At 36.4% G+C, this 19,581-nt stretch overlaps 1 protein-coding gene across 7 annotated transcripts in view; it reads right to left on the minus strand.

The window, feature by feature from the left end:
• Positions 1–19,581, minus strand: part of LOC124962011 (ankyrin repeat domain-containing protein 26-like) — a 77,705-nt gene that overhangs the window by 1,880 nt on the left and 56,244 nt on the right. For 3 of the 7 annotated variants that reach the window (XM_047521088.1, XM_047521090.1, XM_047521089.1), the window contains exons 6-12: positions 16,747–16,884; positions 14,620–14,681; positions 13,597–13,667; positions 7,752–8,030; positions 6,916–7,118; positions 5,412–5,537; positions 335–3,393 (exon numbers count right to left, since the gene is read on the minus strand). In XM_047521088.1, coding sequence (XP_047377044.1) covers positions 3,345–3,393; positions 5,412–5,537; positions 6,916–7,118; positions 7,752–8,030; positions 13,597–13,667; positions 14,620–14,681; positions 16,747–16,884 — 928 coding nt within the window. In that variant the 3' untranslated portion in view covers positions 335–3,344. Of the gene's footprint in view, positions 1–334; positions 3,394–5,411; positions 5,538–6,915; positions 7,119–7,751; positions 8,031–13,596; positions 13,668–14,619; positions 14,682–16,746; positions 16,885–19,581 lie in introns of those variants that run through there. The other 4 variants (XM_047521093.1, XM_047521095.1, XM_047521092.1 and 1 more) reach the window with 3 other exon arrangements.

The raw sequence follows: 19,581 nt of genomic DNA on the forward strand, positions 1-19,581 counted from the left end.
TGGAGAGAAGCCAGAGCAAGGGGCTGAGGAGGGTAAGTTGTAAGAGGAGAGGATGAATTAATTCCAAACAGGTAAAACCTTTTTTATTCTAGAAGTTATTTGGAGTATTCCTGATGATAAAAGGTAGTCTCATAGCATAGTAAATCACAATATGTTAAACTGACACAAGTCAGGAGACAACTGATGAAGTGCATTGGCTTGACTCTACTACAAAATGCAGGAGTGTGCATTTTGGTGCCACAAAACAGAATTGGAGGATACGTTTGTTTTCTAACACCATATGAAGGTGGACGACATACAGCAATAGCAGAAGAAATGAAAGCATGGAGCCATGTAAGAGAGCATAAATAAGGATGTTTATTTCACTAAGAATGTTTATATTGTCCTATTTCTCATTTGATGAAATAAGCAAAACATATTTAACAAAACTTATTTAACATAAAATATATTACCAAAAGAGGGACATTTGCTATTTATAGATCATTTCAGAAAATGATACATTAATACATTAATCTAAATTTGCTCCACTGTGTTTACGAACTACCTTGGTTTCAGTTCTCTGACTATACCTCACTGCAACACCTGTCACAGTGTAAGGAATAAAAATATTTGTAATGCTAAATTGAAAAGGGAGTTATAACTCTGGGAATATCATTTTAAAATGTGGCCTTAAAAAAAGAGTTTCAGAGCCTAGAACTAGTTATATGTAGGTAATAGAATAGACATGTAATATGGAAAGCTATGAAGATAACTTTGATTCAATGGACAATTCTAATTGATCTATTAAATGCTAACTATGAAATCTACACTGAGCTATACGCACTATTAAGAGAATAGAAAAGACACGTAATATGGAGAGCTACTAAGATAATTTTGATTGAATCGACAATTCTAATTGATCTATTAAGTGCTAACTATGAAATCTACACTGACCTATTCACACCCTCAAACCTGGAGTAAGCAGGGAGTGGGGACAAGCTAAGGGAGGGGCTGCTCTCCAAGGGACACCCAAGAGCCTATCTGAAGGTCCTGGGCACTGAAGGCTGTAGTTTTCTCCTGCTTGGTGGCAGTGTAGAGTGGTTGGTCGCACCAGGGCAATTTAAAAACATGAAAAGAGTATTTGAAAGTCCCTTTCATCCAATTTTTGCTATCCCATTGAATCAAACTATTTCTTTAACAGAAATTCAGAAGTTTTCTCTCTGGAATGGTTTAACACAGTTACTGGAACAGATTAGGCAGGAAAAATCGAGAGAAAATGTCTTGCAACATTCATCACTGTCCTATTCTGTTAGATAAAGATCTCACCAAAGCATGAGTAGTGAAAAACACACAAGCTTTAGGGACACTCAACGTTGTTAAAAGGAATGAACATATTTAGTGAAACTTTGAAAGCACTGTTCTATTTGTTTTTAATTTAGAAAGGTATCAAAGTCATAGTGCCTCTTTTTTCACATAAGCAAGCACATATATATGAGGTTTAACAGGAAATCATACAAGTAAAATTTGTATAAACACAAATCCATATTCAGCCATAACACAGGTAACAAAGTAAAAATGAAGAAAACTGGCCACTATATACAGTTGGACACTGCTGTGTCTTATACACTAGAAAGTCTTTTATAAAATAATCATCTTATATAATCAGAAGACCAATCTTCAATGTCATCCTGCAAGATGGGTTTCTTTACTATCTCCTAAAAGCAAAAACAAAAGGGCAATTAAATTGGTGCCACTGTGACAAGTTTTCAAATGTCCACTTTCATGAGCTGTTTCAAGTCATAACTTTATGCTTTTCTTCAAGTAATTAAGCATCCCATGAATATTTATCAGCAAAATGCAGCATGGATAATTGATAAACTCACCCTGGAGTTCCCTAATGATATTAAATTTATATATACTCAGAATAGAATTTGGGAACACAATATTCTCATTTGGAAAGGTTGATCTTACTAAGGCCTACTAGAAGCATCTTTAGAGTAAGCCAAATAAAATGCTACCACAAATGTCAATTTCCAATAGGTTCATTATATCACAAGAAAACAGACGGTTTTCTGCAAATGATCTTAAACTTATATCCCAGATTTACAAGTTCTTGTTTTGGTTCGTAGATTTCACTATTACCTATAAAAAGAAAAAAACAAGCATTAAATCTTAAAGAATCAACACTTAAAATGAGACTCCACAATTGAAATACAGCACCTAAACAAAACACCAAAATGATAAGGCTGTAAAAAAGCATTTTGTTCAGCATCTCTTTACATATGAGAGCCAAAGGAGAGAGATGATAGCTTGACAGGTCACAAAGCCAAATGGATCTAGACTCTGGCCTAGAGTTCCAGGGTGTCACTAATGTCATACTCAGTAAAGAAAAAGCATTTTTAGACATAGTTCTAAGATAATGCATATGTAAAAGTTTGTTTTGAGGGTCAAAATGTTCAGTCATGAGATATAAAAGGGTAACTCTCCAATGTAAGATGTTTTAATATTTTGAATACAATAAAGGAATACAAATAAATACCATAAACTCTAGTAGCAGCAATCATTTATTCCTTATTCATCAAGCACAGATACTTTAAGGTATCTGTTGAAGGATGAACCCCTACTGTTAAACCATACAAGCTTAAAATGAGAAAGCTGTCTTTTTAAACAACTTCTTTATTTATTCAAGGTAAGACTTAGTTTCCCAAAATGAATCCACAAAGGAATTATCCATGTGGTGAAATCAATGAGAGTAAAATTCAAAGCACAAAACAAATTTCTCTTTACCGTCTACCATACTGCTAGTCATGTGTTCAGATATACACAGACAAGGCCTTCATTTCAAGTATAATTAAATCCAGGCAGAAATGGTAGCAGAAAACTCATTTCCCTAGCCTCAAGCTTCCATGTAAGGACTTGGACTCTCCACCTTCTTCATGAGAGGAGAGATTCACCTAGTGGCTGGATGGATCACATTGAATGCCCTGGCTTGCCTCTCCATCTCTCTTTGAAAGATATATCTGCCTATGGTAATGTGTGGCTCTGCTCCCATGTCTGCAGGGAGCATCCTGTTTCTGGGACACCAGTCAAGTAGTGGTTTCTTCCACTGGAAACTGAATAAGTGTCCAATCTGAGATGGAGGATCTGGAAGCCCACTGTGGCTTCATGACTAAGCCTGTCTTCCTCTTAAGTATTAGGTTTGAGCAGTGCAGCTAGTAGGTTGGTCTCTATCCTTCTGCCTTTTGGCTTCTGATGTGGGGTGGGGGGAATAAAGTGTTCTTTCCTGCCTACCACACCACACCACAACCCAGCAAATGGATGGTTCATTGCAGAGACTTACGGAAAGGTTTTCTTCTTCCTTGACTTTATGATGTTTCTTCTTCAAAATACTGCTCACTTGAAAGAGAGGTAGAGCTGAAAGGGAGATGTTATAAACAGAAATATAGTGAAATGGACAAGAGTAAGACATAACAAATACAAATATGATCTCACTCACTTCAAGAGGGTACACTGAAAGTCCACTGGATCTTACTCTAAATGATGTGTTAGAAAAGCATTCCTTCAAAAAATTTAACTAATACATACACACGTTCCACACTTTGCATATATTTGGTAACTCTTCATGGTGTAAAGAAAACTTTGATATCATTCCTTCTTTTTCTGGAGCACTCAATTGTTATAAGGAAATAAATATACACTCACATATAATAAAATTAAAGAAGTTTGTCATGTGTGAATTTCAATGTTAAACTCCAAATGGCTTATGCATGAAAGAACTCTACACCAGTTAGTATATAATCATATATAATCATATAATCGTATATAATCATAAAATATACGTATTTTATCTCAAAGGCCCAAGGGACAGTTTGTGGAAAGCAAACCCAAAGAATGATGTCTATATTTAAACAACTTGTGAAAATACTAAATGAAAATGAAAAGAATTGGAGGAAGTTGAGAATTACCTCCAACTTCCAGAAGACAGAAAGAAGACAGAGCATTCAACTTGGAGAATAAGAAAGCTTTTCAGATCAATCTTTGATGTCTGAGTAGTAAGTGTTATGTTAGGATAATGTGGTAAGAACTACAATTCAGATAAGACAGGCACTGCCTTGGAGATGCAAACCAGTGTGTTCAGTTGAGGAGAAGTACCAATCAAAAGTCTGTTGTATACAATGTTTCATCATAAAAATTGTTAAAGTCTATGGCATCTGGCTTTGACTGTGTTGCACCTAATTTGTCACCTTTAGGGTAGAAAATAGAACCAAAAATGATATTTGAGAACAAGGGAAAAAATTACTGAAATGAAACACCAAAATTTATGTGAGTGTTTGTAATGCCATTCCAAAAATGACAACTATCAAATGTACTCGTGGGCCTGGGATGTGTCTCAGCACTTGAGAGCTTCACTACCCAGCTTGAGGACCTGTGCTCCCTCCGCAGCACAAAGAACATGAGTTAAACATTGACTTCATCTGTACTGCTTTTTTTTCTTCTAAACTGTTAGGCACAAAGCACTGGAACATAAAATTAGTTAAACCATCAAATATTACCTTTCATGAAATTGGAGTACTTTTTTAAAGATTTGAGTGATCAGAGTATGGTATGTATATTGGTGGCAGCTTGTGCGTACAACACCCCGGGTTCAGTTCTCAACTTTACATAACCATTTTCAAAACAGTATATTATCAGAAAACAATTCTATCTGCAATAAAATTATGAGTGATATATCCTTCCTGCTAATTTTTATTTTTACATATTATCATAAAAATCAATAAGGCACCAAGAGAGCTCTACAATACCTCCCCAACGATAAAACAGAGCATCCCAGAATTATTCAATAATGTACATCCTTATAGTACAAATGAACAAAACCTGTCTGTGGTAATCTAATAATACAAAAAAGTTGTTAAATGACGGGAGTAAATTTCATGTAATGCTAAGGGATGAAATAAATACTTCATGCTATGAACATGGAGAAAAACTGCATTAATAAACAGTGGGGTTGAAATCACAGACTAGAACCATAATCATTATACTCATTTTCCTTAACATTATAACAAAATGATTTTAAGACAGCACTTCATAATGGAAGTAGTCCAGAATGATTAACCTTGCAAAAAAAGGAGATGGTAAACAAATTCTCTACTCATAGTATTGGGAATATTGTACTTTCTGGAATCATGGCTAAAAATCTTTACAAGTCTCTTGTTTTGTAACATCTCACCCTAAAACCCACCCTTGTCAATCTTTTTATGCAGTATGTTGGCACATCTGACAAATTTCTCTGTTCTTTCTTCATTCTCATGGGTTATTGTAACCTTCACTTCATATGCACAAGTCAATGGAATGACTCTGTAATTTACCAAATGAAACAAAAAGAATTCTATCACAAACCTGAGACCTGAAGGAAAATAGAGAATGCAACTCACCTTGCAGCCACAGTTCTGCATGTTGTTATTTCAACACGGCTGGTGTGCAGTAGGATCATTGATGTTTCCTGAACATTACAACATCTTGCAAGCTCATTACTCACTTCCGCTAGCCTTTCCTTCGTCCTGCAAAGATTGGAAAACAAAATCATTAGTTTCTCATTTCCCCTAAATGAACTGCATTCTTCAGAAAGTGCCATGAGAGTAAATGGAGTTTTCCAATCAACAGTGTTTTAATCCTAAACGTGTCAGAGCAGACCTACCGTGTAAAGTTAATTTTAAGTTTCAAATTGCTCAAATGAGCTACATATATTCCTAGGGGGAAAAACTAATAGTTCACACTAACTCACAGCTCAAACAGAGGAGGAGGGAGAAATCGCTATCAATGAAGTGTGGTCAATAGGTGACACCTCTCCCTCCGGAACTTCTCCACTCCTAAGACCCTGCAAGATGCTGTTAGCAGTGCACTATTCAGAGCGTAACTGTGAGATGATGCAAACACCGATTCAGATGATTCTAATGACGTATTTTAATACTGTGTATATTAAAACACCATGATATACTGCCTAAATATATGCAAAAAAATACTCAAAAAGTGAAGGCAGTAATACTTGTATTTAGTGAAAACAGTTTATGCCTTTGAAGATGTACCCCTCAAAGACATTGTCAAACATATGCTCTCACAATCTGCAGAGTCCACACATTAGATGGAAGAAAACGAGCACTGGGTCCTCCAGAATAATTCAGAGTAGCAACCTCCAGGGGAGAACCAGATAACTCACTTGGTGATCAGAAGAACTCAATCAAGCAGCCTGCAAGATGGTTAGCTTACAACATCCTTAGCAAGGCACTGGAGGGGGGAACAACCCTTTGTCTTCCACTCAGACCCTTTCACTGGGCCAAGGAATTTGTTTCAACCACTTTGCAATTTATTCTATTCTTCATCACGTGTTAACCATTTCCTATATCACAAGTATGAGTTTATGTAGACCTGAAAAACTCGAAAGGACAGATGGTCTCCAGCGACCCTCTAGGGATAATACGAAAGATCTCGAACAAGGAAAATTCATTAACCAAGTACCAGAATGCCCCCAGAGGAGGATTACAGACAGCAACTCTTTGGGTTTCAGTTATAATCATTCTCATGTAGTTACTTACTCATAGATTTCTTGGACAGAATGCTATCAAGAGAATTTGTAACCATGTCACTCGTAAGATGTTAAACATGACATTAGATAAATACTTAAAGATTAAGTGATAATTTAAGCAATAAAACTACATTACTGAGAATGATGCAAATGACATAAACCCCAAATGGGGGGAGATATAGAAAGGGCCCTGCACTCCTATTCTAAAAGTAAGTTCATTTACCACCAATATGGTTCAAACTTAGTCTGCCGAGTTGCACGTTTTAATCATCTCATGACCGTGACTCATGAAATGTTATTCTTTACAGACAAATATATCAGCTTAATGTACTTCCTATGATACTAATTTCACTCACATGCTAAGTTCATCAGACAACGACATTCTCCTGTCCACTTCTTCTAAATAGAGCTGCTTACACTGTTCCAGCTCTATTTTATAAGCGTAAACTTGATTGTTCATGTCAAAAAGTTTGGCCTTCATGTCTTGGATGTTCAGCCTCATCTGACTCCTCATGGAAGCGTCATGATGTTCTCTTAATTGGTGTAAATAGATCTTTGCCTGAATCCATTTAAAAGGATATATTTTAGACATTAAGTATCACACAAAAATTTACTGTGCATTTTTTCTTTTGGCAGTGAATAAGAATTTTTTTAAATGTGAAAAAGATTATTTTTAAAAAAACTAAGCCATTTGTATCAACTGTATTAAATGTGCAAAATTAAATGATTTTAACCATTCTTCTAGTTACCTTTTAGTTGTTTCATTTATGTTATTATATTGTGTGGTGCTTGGCATCAAACACAGGCCCTTCCTTGCTCCTGATAGGCAACTAAGTACTCTATGTGAGGTACATCCTTAGCTGTGAATCACTTTGTAATCAGATGTCAGAGAATAATACGATTGGTTCAAAATTTTAACAATATAAGGTTGTCAGCAAATACCTATTCTACATCACTCTCCTTTCTTTTCCTTGTACTATTCTTACTTTATGCCACCAATGATTTTCTTGCATGAAAATCATTTTTATGAATGATGAGCTCTGCACTATTTCCAGGGAAAACCCACGGCCTCTTGTTCTCTAGACACCTTGAAAACAAATTTCTGTAAGGGAATAGAGGAACCACATACCACATAGACATCCAAGATACATGTTGCAGTGAATGAACTAAAGCATATCACAGAAAAATTCACCTGTAAAGACTGCACCGTTTCCTCCAATGTTTTCTCCCTCCCTGTCTTTTCACTTGTTGCTTCATACTGTCCTCTTGGATCAATTTCCACCGAATCATTCTCCCGAGATTGAAGGGTTACTATTTTTTCTTCTAATTCCTTCTTCTCCTCCTCCAGTTTTCCACACGTAATTTTTAATTCTTCCAGAGACAGAACCTCCTGCCTCAGGAATTGATTTTCCATATTTAGATATGCATGCTGTGAAGATGAATATTGCAGTTGTTCCTTAAGATCATCCAACTGCATAAATAAAATAATGTGTTAATGAACATAGTAGGCTGAGAACAGTCTCACAAAAATTGAATAACAAAGTTTGACTTGCACACAGTTGCAATGAAATACAATGTAATCTGGTCTCTGAAAATGTGTTCCAGTCAATCACTCTGAAAATCAGTGAAGTGAAAACCATACACAGGCACAGAAACCAGTTCCTAACATGCACCACTTTTTCACAACCCATCACAGCTGACCATGGACCTTTATTTTTCTAGGACTCGTTTTCATTTTTCTTCATCCAAACTGAATGTCACCTCTTAGTGGAAGACCTTTGCCTCTTAAGTCCATCTTCACTTCTCTTACTTTCTAAAGTCATTTTATGGACATCCCACTGACTTATTCAGACCTGCACCAATAAATGGTTCCCATGAGTTTGAACAGAACATCTTGGCTAATCAATTTTGTAAATATGGATTCAAACATCATAAGCCATATTCTGAGCTCAGGGAGACCTCCTGTAACATGTTCTAGGTGACAACCACGCTGATGGACCAGACCAGAGCAGCTTCAACAGACAGACGTGTGGATTTAGGAGACGATAGATGGTTCTGATCCCCAAAGCCAACTTGCACTCACACAGACGATTTCTAGAAGAGGAGACTGTGACTGACCTCACTCACCCATGCCTGAACAGCAGATTGTGAGGAAAATAATCACTGCTTTCAAAGAATGGATTTTCCAGTGGTTCATCATACAGCAATACTGTTAGTGGTTTTGTTAGAAATACTTATTTGCTGACATTCTATTAAAACATATACAACCATCTTTAGGATACCTTTGGACTAGAGTTAAGAGGAAGCCAAATAACTTTGATTAAATAAAATCAAAAGGGAGTCAGTGGAACTCTGAGAGGAATTTGGGAGGTTCTTAACTAGATTGACAGGAAGGGTTTCAAGGTCTGTGATCTAAATGATATTGTAATGTGGAGAAAAGGGGGCCCCTGCTATGGAGCAGCAGCAGTACCACTGGAGTAAGAGCAAAGGGGAAAAGAGACTATAAAATTTAAATAAACAAGCATTTATGGAATTCAAGGGCCTCTTTCCCATTGGCATCCACTCTACTTGTCAATTTGCCAAATATTGCTGAATAAAAGCATTCTAGGATAAGTTCAAATCCAGGAACTTCTTGGAACATGGTCTGCAGTTGAAGCTGACATTATGACTCTAAAACTCCTTGTTAAGCCTTCAGAAAAAATGAGGTGTTGCCTCAAATTCCCTTCAAGGTCTTAAGGGTATAAAAACTTTAAAAAAAAAAAAAACTTTTATAATAATTAGAAACTCACATTCATTTTACAAGTTAATGACTCACTCTTAACATTTCTATATATGCATATAAACTGTGCTAATCATAACCACCATCCCTTCTACTCTCTCTCTCTTCTGCTTCCCCTAGTCTCATCCCCATTGCATAATACTGCTTCTACTTTTAGGTCACCTTTCTATTTTCTATCACCTTTTAAACTCCCACAGATGAGGATGAACATTCAATCATTTCCTTCCTTTATTTTCCTATTTTTCTTAAAATAATCTTGAGTATAACCATAGGTTTAAAAATGACACAATTTCGGGCTGGGGATATAGCTCAGTTGGTAGAGTGCTTGCCTCATAAGTACAAGGCCCTGGGTTCAATCCTGAGTACTGGAAAAAAAAAAAAAAAAGACACAATGTCATCCATTTTTATGGCTGCATAATACTCCATGGGTGCATATGTTCCACTCATTCTTTTCCATTTGTTTTTTCACTGTCTCCTGGTCTCATTTCTTTACTTGGCTTATGTGAACAGTGGCACAACAGTGACGGTATTGCAGGGATCTCCTTTGTATGCAGAATTTCTTTCTTTCGGGTGTCCATTAGGAAGTGCTACAGCTGAATCAGAGTCATTCCCATTTTGATTTTTTCAGGAATCACCTATAATTTTGCACAGTGGTTATACCACTTGATATTTATACCAACAGTGTCCAAATTCCTTTGTCTCCAAATTTTTGGCTTTTTGAAAAAGGGTCGTTCTGACTGGGGTGAGAGGGAATCAACCTAATTTTGAGTGACATTTCCCTCAGGGTAAAGATACTGAACCTTCCTTCATGAATTTATTGTACATTTGTAATTCTTCTTGGGGGAAGTGTCTACTCAGATCATACTACCAGTTATTTTATTGATTACTTGTTCATTTGATTTAAGTTGTTTTCCATATTTCATATATTCTGGATAGTAATCATCAGGAGATGATTACCTGGCAAGTATTTTCTCCCACTCTGGGTCTTCTCTTCACTCTGTGACATCTAACACAGAGCTTTGTTGTGCAGAAGTTTTTAATTGATGTACTCCCACTTATAAACTCTTCCTGTTATTTCCTGAGCCATTGGAGTACCCTTCAAAAACTGTTGCAAAATTTCAAAGTCTTCAGTCTTCCTTTAATATCTCTGATGCCTTTTGAGTTTTTTCAAAGTGAGATAAAAGGATAATTGTCCCAGTTATCTAAATTTGCATGTCCAGATTTCCAAGCACTATTTGTTCACAAAGCTCTCTTTCAGCCAGCTAAAGTTTTCAGCACCTTTATTCCACATCTGTGTATGTAGGAGTCTTATTTCTGGCTCCATTCTTCTATTCCTCTGCCCAGTGTGATTCTTTTTAATGCCACATGCATTCTGGTTTTTAGCATATTTGTGTAATATAATGTGAAGTCAGTCAGGTGTTGTGATGCCTCTCTCATCTTAATTTTGTTCTAGATGGCTTGAACTCTTCAGGGTCCTTTGTGGTCCAAAGTTTTTTTGAGTATTGTTTTCTCCAGGTCAGGGGAACATAACATTGATGCTTTGTGGAGGATTGCATGGAATCTGTAATTGATTTTGACTTTGATACAACTGTCTCTTGTACATTGTCTGCCTCACAATTCATGCACATGGGAGTTCTGTCCAACTCAGTGTCTTATTTCTCTCCAGTGTTTTCCAATTTTCATCCTAGATACCTTTCACCTCCTAGTTAAGATTATTCCCTGCTAATTCATTTATTTCATTTTTTTTGTGATATTAATGTGAATGGGATGGTTTTCCATATTTGTTGCTGAGGGAGTTCACTATTGGTGTACAGGAAAGCTATTCACTGTGTATCCTGTTGTTTGTTGAATTTGTTTATTAATTCTGAATATTTTGGTGGGGTCTCTTTGGTTTTCCAAGTATGGAACAATTTAATCTGCAAGTCAGGCACTTGTGACTACTTCTTTCCCAACTGCATTACATTCCTTTCTCTATGCACTGGCTAAACTCTGGAGCCATAAATGGAATAGTAGTGTGCAGAGTGGACACCCCATTGTTTCTCATTGTAGAGGAAATACTCTCAATTTGTGCACCTTCAGTATCATGTTGGCTGTAAGTCTGTTGGGTGCAGCATTTATGATGTTGATGCTCATTCCTCTGTGCCTACTTTCTTCAAGGAATTCTTTCATGAAGCTCATGTGGATTCTTATCAGAGATTGCTTTTGTATCTACTGAGATAATCAAGTGACTCTTTTTGTGATTCTTTGTTCTTTATTACCTGTACTGATTTGCCTAGGTTGTTGCAAACAGAAAAATGCATGCACCAAAAATTCCTCCTACATGACATGTTTGGATTAAGGATACTTCTTTCCATGCACATGCACACTCAGGCATGTGCAAACACAAGTACACATCTGTACCACTTTAGAAAGCACTGCTATCAAGTTAAGGGAAAAGGAAAAATGAGAAGCAAAAAATTTATGATGAGAAGCATCACTGTTTATGAAACACTGGAAATACATTTTTTAGTTATCCAAGTCAAATATTTTTACTTGATTTTCTTTGGCTGATTCTGAGGGAGAGGGCAGCTTTGAATATTCATTACTCAAGTTAGTATGAAATCTTCCTTTTGTGTCTTCAAAGAGGAGAAAATTAGGGAACAAGTTTCAATCACTGCAGCCATGAAGCAGATAGTATCTTTGAAAGTAAATGAACTGAATGCACAATCTCATAGATCTTACTTTGAGCTCCTGTGAATGCACAAGTCTTCTCAAAGCTTTTCACAAAGTGACTATAGAGCACACCAAGTGTATTCTACACTTTGAAATTCAAATTAGTACTTTGATTTTATCATTCACAGGTGACCTGAACACTACCTGATTTTTAAGGGCTACACCCTGAAATATTTTTCTCTGTAAGTGATGACGTATTTACCTAATGAATACTATAAAATATACATCTGCATCTCTATGTGTGGAAGGAAAAAGAGGTGAATAGAGAGAACTCTGGTTTCTGAAAAGGTGGGATCTGTGCCAGGTGTAAGACCAGTCAGGGGATTAAGCAGAGGATTAAGCTGCCAGGTGGAAAGAGGATCTCACTGCAAATTCTAAGATGACATAACTTGATTTCCAAAGCTGACAATCCAGCCATCATTTTCCTCTTTTTGTTAGTCAAATCTACAGATGATTGTATGAATAATAAGGAGTTAAAAACTCATAACCCAGTAAGTAATGGCCATGTTTTGTTGGAAGTGGGTGCAAGAACAGCGATGCTGGAGGCAACCCGATACCTCAGGTTAAATTATGCTACAGAACTATCATTAAAAAACAACATTGTTTGACATCAAGACAGGAGACCAGTGGCACAGAAGAGAAGACAGAGAGAGGATACCACACAGGTATATTCATCTGACACTGAAAAAGGTGACAAAAATGTATCTTGATAAAAAGATATCCTCCTTAATAAATGGCACTGGGAAAACAATATCTGTAAGTAGGAGAATGAAACTAGAAACTACTAGGGCCACAGCTTTGCTTCTGATCCACTGCCTTGCATGCCATTCTGCTGCTTCACTATCAGACCTGCCCAACCCAGCACATAGCTGTGGTGCTGGCTGGCATGACATAGAACTAGGCCCTAATCTACCTGGCCAGGTTAACTGGGCCTCCAGGACATGGCCAGATACTTTGCCAAAGGCTGAATATTCTCTGATATATGGATGCTAAACCACAACAAAGAAGGGTAGGGAGGGGAAGAATAGAACTCCAGGAGACTACACAAAGGGTGACTAATCCTTTGTGTTAAAAGGGAAGAGTCGGGTGTTGCAAATAGAAAGGGCAGTAGAATGAATTGGACATGACTTTTCTTTGCCCATAAATGACAGCTAGTGTAACACCATATTACCTAAAAACCACAGGAATGGGATCCTAATCAAATATTCCATGCACAGATTATGAGATTACGAGAATATTTCCCACAACCTGAAACTCACATTCCCAGGGCCCTCTGCAGTTTGTAACTATGTTAGACAAATGGAAGTCCATCCAATATACAGAGGAATTAAGGCCTCCATTCCAAGGATGGACTTTGGCTACAAGTTATTGTAGATTTTAAGAATATTTTAACTTGACAACCAGCTAAAACAGTTTTAATATTAAATATCAAACTATGATCTTTTGATTCTAAAGGGCAAGGCTCAACAGTAATTTCCCTTGGCCTTATCTTCATTATGAAAACAAAGAAAACATGATTAAAACAGAACATTCATTGAAAATATACCTTTAGTTCGTTAACTTCACACACATCAAGTCTTGCCTGTTCTTCCTCTGATGTCTTTCCTGCAAGTACTTCTGTTGACAAATCCATAAACTTTTAGTTAAAAGAAGCAACTTAGAATACCTATAAACTGAGTCTTTATAAAACTATAAAAAGAGTTAAGACAAAGGTCTACTTTTATTTTCTCAAAGAATTTAACTTTAACCATCACCTAAATTTTTGATGCTTGAGATACACAAAGAAGTAATTGTAAAATTGTAAAAAGGCATCTACTGATGCTAAAGTCACTGTATATTTCAGCAAGACCTAGTTGCCATAACACCAGAAACAGCTAAAGTTGAATGCAAGAGGATAAGTATATGAGTTCCTAATTTAAACATCTTGAAAATACACTAAACAAAGTTTGATTCTATTCTGAAGAGAAGAGTCCATAAGATTTATAGAATACTTCGTCCTGTTGTGATGACACAAATCACTTGGCCTGTGGCATAGATAACGGTGTCATAGTATCTATTCAAAAATTTTAATATATATACTGTGAAAACTAAAAGGAACTTTTGATTTTCCATGGACTATAATTGGCTAAAATGAAACTAATGAGACAACACAACTCATAAAACTCTTTCTTACTGATCTGAAAACATACAGGATTTCAGGACTAGAATGAAAATTTGGATATTTACTATAGAAAATATGGTTTCATCTTACAAATTTAAACCTTATATTCTTAGGTCATACTGAATTAAAAACCATCCAAAAAACCACTGGTTATATTTACAATAGAATTCAATCTTTGATATTTTAGTTTGCTGTTTTGTGGTTTCAATATTGTACACTTCCATTTTTATCTAGGTCAGTAGAACCAAGAGTAATTTACAGGGCTAGGATTGTGGATCAGTGGCACAGTGCTTAACTAGCACACGTGAGGCACTGGGTTCACAATCCTCATCACCACACACACATACATACATACATACATACATACATACATAAAAGTTATTAAGAGTAATTCCTGAACAGTCTTACCTGGGTATTTATTTTGAAATATTTCACGTTGCTTTTCTTCATATGCAACAGCTATTTCTTTACTGATATGTGCAAAAAAGTAATAAATAAAATTACTATTTTAATACTGATCTGGAAAACATTTTGCATATATATCAAATGAATAAGACCAGATCACACAGTCAGATCTACTAACAGAACTTTATCACACACACTTCAAGTTTCCAAAATCAACAAATACTTTTTTAAGATAGTAATGAGAGGACAAAAAGGGAAAGTGAGGCAGACATAAATCAAAGACCTTATGGTTTGGCACATGATACTGGCACTTTCAATGAGGTCATGCTATCCATGACCTCCGGGCCAGAAAGTACCCTGAACTTAAAAGAAGTTCCAGCTTCTAAGCACCAGCCTATCGTTAAACAAGTCATTTCCCTAAGTTTTCCTTCAACAATATGGATTTTACTGCTTCATTTCACCAGGCTGGAGATTTAATAGGATGTTATAAAACCATGCTCAGAGAAAGAGGAAAGCAGAGTAGTAATTTGTTCCCTACTCTGAAGTATATAGGAATTGCAAACATGAATCAAGTTGTGTTTTCCCTCATGTTTCAATAATAAATACTCAGAAAAGACCAAGTCCAAACTTGGGTCATCAGTTATTCTTTGAATCTAGAATTTCAGAGAAGTCAGCTACGTAATGATTGGTAAATCAATTTATAAATGTATCATCCCATTAAACAATATAATTGTCACCTGTGATTGAGTCAATCAGTCATACCCAGGGCAGAAAAATAATAAATGTTCATACATGACTTGGACTATTTCTACTCCTTCCCTACCTATTCAAACTCTGAACCACGAGCTCCTTTGTTAGAATAATGCTTAATCTTCGCATTTACATCCAGTGACTTGGAACGCAAAACCGGGCTTTATGTGCAAGGGGTACTGAAACATGATGGAAGTTTAGCTCTCTTAAATTCAAGTTTTCTTCAATTTCATAAAATTGTGCTCCATGTCCTCATGAGGCTAATTTTAAAATATTTGAAAAAACTTGAGGGATATATACCATTGGGAGAGTTTCATTACTACAGGAAAATGATCACTTGAGGGACAATGGAATGATGGAACCCACCCCAGGGAAGGAAGATATTGCTCCTCCCATGACTAAAGAAAAAGTTCTCAACACATGCAAAGGCTCGCTGGGTGCAGATCTGGGGGCACAGAAGAAACACAGGGGTGATCACCTCCTGAAACATTAATGGAACCTATCTGAAGGTTTACAGTGATGACTCATAGCATAACTCAGCATCCAAGTCCCAAATAATTTGTCAGTTCCATGTAACTCTGACACTAAGTGGGAAAGGTCAGTTTCCTCACTGTATGTGGATGAAATAAGAGGTCCAGATGCCAATGCCTGTGATTCCACTTTCGGAATAGTGAGGAAGCATAAACAAACATGAATTCAAAAAGTGTCTAACTTTTAAGTCTACGCATGCATTACCATGAACAGTGAGGGGGTCTGGATCAGTTAGTGCAACCTGGCAGTAGAGGTTATTTTTTTACCTAAATGCAAGAGAAACTTTCAAGAGCATCATTTTAACAGTAGTATCAAAGGAGTGATAATGATGTCCTTTTCCTCTACCCTACTTGTGAAAGAGGGTTGTTTTCCTTGACTAAAGGACAGCCTTAGCTTCTTGAAAAAATTAGGGGGATATGGTTGAAGGTACCAGCTCTTAACAGGAAATGCACAAGATTTCTTATTAAATGTAACTAATTCAACATCAAAAGGTGACACTCTTGGAACCCCATGCAGGTTCTGGAAGATACTGGGATTCATAACGATAAGCTCTTCAAAGTCCGGAGGTAGGGCTTGGGTGTTCTACACAAAAGAAGAGAACCTGCGTAACATGTCTGAGTCCGTAGTGTCAAGCCCCAGCTCTTGGTTGGAACAAACTTCTGAAAGAAAACTACAACCTTTGCAACGCCTGACTTCTCTAACTTTGTTTAGTGATCTTGGTTTCATGGCTGCTTTGCCAAATTACCAGAACTACCAGAATTCAGCTGAAACCTCATGTAGAAGGTGCAATTCTTGTAATGACTTCAATCCTCCTTTCAATATTAAGCAGCATTTCATGTAAACACTTACAGGTTATCACTGCAATTGACTGCATAGGACAATGCGGTCCTACCAGAGCGATCTTTCAAACACACGTCAACTCCTTTTTGCAGAAGCAGCCTGACTGTTCCTTTGCTTTTGTGTCCTGCTGCGAGCATCAGTGATGTTCTAAAAGAGCTACTGGGACACTATAAGCCAATAGTGGAAAACTGCAATATCTCAGGGTCCCACTGACAACTGACCATTATGAGAAAACAAGGGAAGAAAATGTCCCAAACAAACCTAGATACTACATCAATAAAACCCAATGACAGCACAGCAGAAGAAATGTCAGAAAGGGAGTTCAGAATGTACGTAATTAAAACGATCAGGGAAGCTAATGAGGAGATGAAAGAGCAAATGCAGGCATTGAAGGAGGAGATGAAAGAGCAAATGCAGGCATTAAATGATCGCACCAATCAACAGTTAAAAGACCAAATACGGGAAGCAAGAGATCATTTCAATAAAGAGTTAGAGATACTGAAAAAAAACCAAACTGAAATCCTTGAAATGAAGGAAACAATAAACCAAGTTAAAAACTCCATAGAAAGCATAACCAATAGGATAGAACACCTGGAAGACAGAACCTCAGACATTGAAGACAAAATATTTAACCTTGAAAACAAAGTTGGACAAACAGAGAAGATGATAACAAATCATGAACAGAATCTCCAAGAACTATGGGATATCATGAAAAGGCCAAATTTGAGAATTATTGGGATTGAGGAAGGCTTAGAGAAACAAACCAAAGGAATGAACAATCTATTCAATGAAATAATAACAGAAAATTTCCCAAATCTGAAGAATGAAATGGAAAACCAAGTACAAGAGGCTTATAGAACTCCAAACATACAAAATTACAACAGACCCACACCAAGGCACATTATTATGAAAATACCTAACATACAAAATAAAGACAGAATTTTAAAGGCCGCGAGAGAAAAGAATCAAATTACATTCAGAGGGAAACCAATAAGAATATCAGCAGATTTTTCAATCCAGACCCTAAAAGCTAGAAGGGCCTGGAACAACATATACCAAGCCCTGAAAGAAAATGGATGCCAACCAAGAATCTTATACCCAGCAAAACTTACCTTCAAATTTGACGATGAAATAAGATCCTTCCATGATAAACAAAAGCTAAAGGAATTTACAAAAAGAAAGCCAGCATTACAGAACATTCTCAGCAAAATATTCCATGAGGAAGAGATGAAAAACAACGATGCAAATCAGCAACAGGAGGCGCTAGCCTAAAGGAATAGCCAAATAAAGGAGAAACCAAATCATGTCAAAAACAAATATGAGTCAATTGACTGGGAATACAAATCATATCACAATAATAACCCTGAATGTTAATGGCCTGAATTCATCAATCAAAAGACACAGACTGGCAGATTGGATTAAAAAGAAAAATCCAACAATATGCTGCCTGCAAGAGACTCATCTCATAGAAAGAGACACCCATAGACTAAAGGTGAAAGGATGGGGAAAAACATACCATGCACACGGACACAGCAAAAAAGCTGGAGTATCCAATCCTCATCTCAGATAATGTGGACTTCAAACCAAAACTAGTCAGAAGGGATAAAGAAGGACATTACATGCTGCTTAAGGGAAGCATAAATCAGCAAGACATAACAATCATAAATATCTATGCCCCGAACATTGGCTCATCCACGTACGTCAAACAAATCCTTCTCAATTCCAGAAATCAAATAGACCACAACACAATAATACTAGGCGATTTTAACACACCTCTCTCACCACTGGATAGATCGTCCAAACAAAAATTGAATAAAGAAACTATAGATCTCAACAACACAATCAGCAAATTAGACTAAACGGACATATATAGAATATACCATCCAACAAAGAATGAATACACTTTCTTCTCAGCAGCACATGGATCCTTCTCTAAAATAGACCATATTTTATGCCACAAAGCTACTGTTAGTAAATACAAGAAGATAGAGATACTACCTTGTACTCTATCAGATCATAATGGATTGAAATTAGAAATAAATGACAGAATAAAAAACAGAAACTTCTCCAATACCTGGAGACTAAATAATACACTATTATATGATGAATGGATAACAGAAGACATCAGGAGGGAAATAAAAAAATTCTTAGAAGTAAACGAGAACAAAGACACATCATATCAAAATCTCTGGGACACTATGAAAGCAGTACTTAGAGGAAGATTTATTTCATGGGGTGCATTCAAAAAAAGAAGTAGAAATCAACAAATAAACGACTTAACACTACAGCTCAAAGCACTAGAAAAAGAAGAGCAGACCAATACCAAAAGTAGTAGAAGACAGGAAATAGTTAAAATCAGAGCCGAAATCAACGAAATCGAAACAAAAGAAACAATCGGAAAAATTAATAAAATAAATAGTTGGTTCTTTGAAAAAATAAATAAAATTGATAAACCCTTAGCCACATTAACAAAGAGAAAGAGGGAGAAAACTCAAATTACTAAAATTCGGAATGAACAAGGAAACATCACAACAGTCACGAGTGAAATACAAAACATAATTAGAAGCTATTTCGAAAATCTATACTCCAACAAAACAGAAAACCTTGAAGACATCAACAAATTTCTAGAGGCATATGAACTACCTAAACTGAACAAGGAGGACATACACAACTTAAATAAACCAATTTCAAGCAATGAAATAGAAGAGGTCATCAAAAGCCTACCAACAAAGAAAAGTCCAGGACCAGATGGGTTCTCACCCGAGTTCTACAAAACCTTTAAAGAAGAGCTCATTCCAATACTCCTCAAACTATTCCATGAAATAGAAGAGGAGGGAACCCTAC

The sequence above is a fragment of the Sciurus carolinensis genome, chromosome 12 (assembly GCF_902686445.1).
Source record: "Sciurus carolinensis chromosome 12, mSciCar1.2, whole genome shotgun sequence".
NCBI lineage: Eukaryota > Metazoa > Chordata > Mammalia > Rodentia > Sciuridae > Sciurus > Sciurus carolinensis.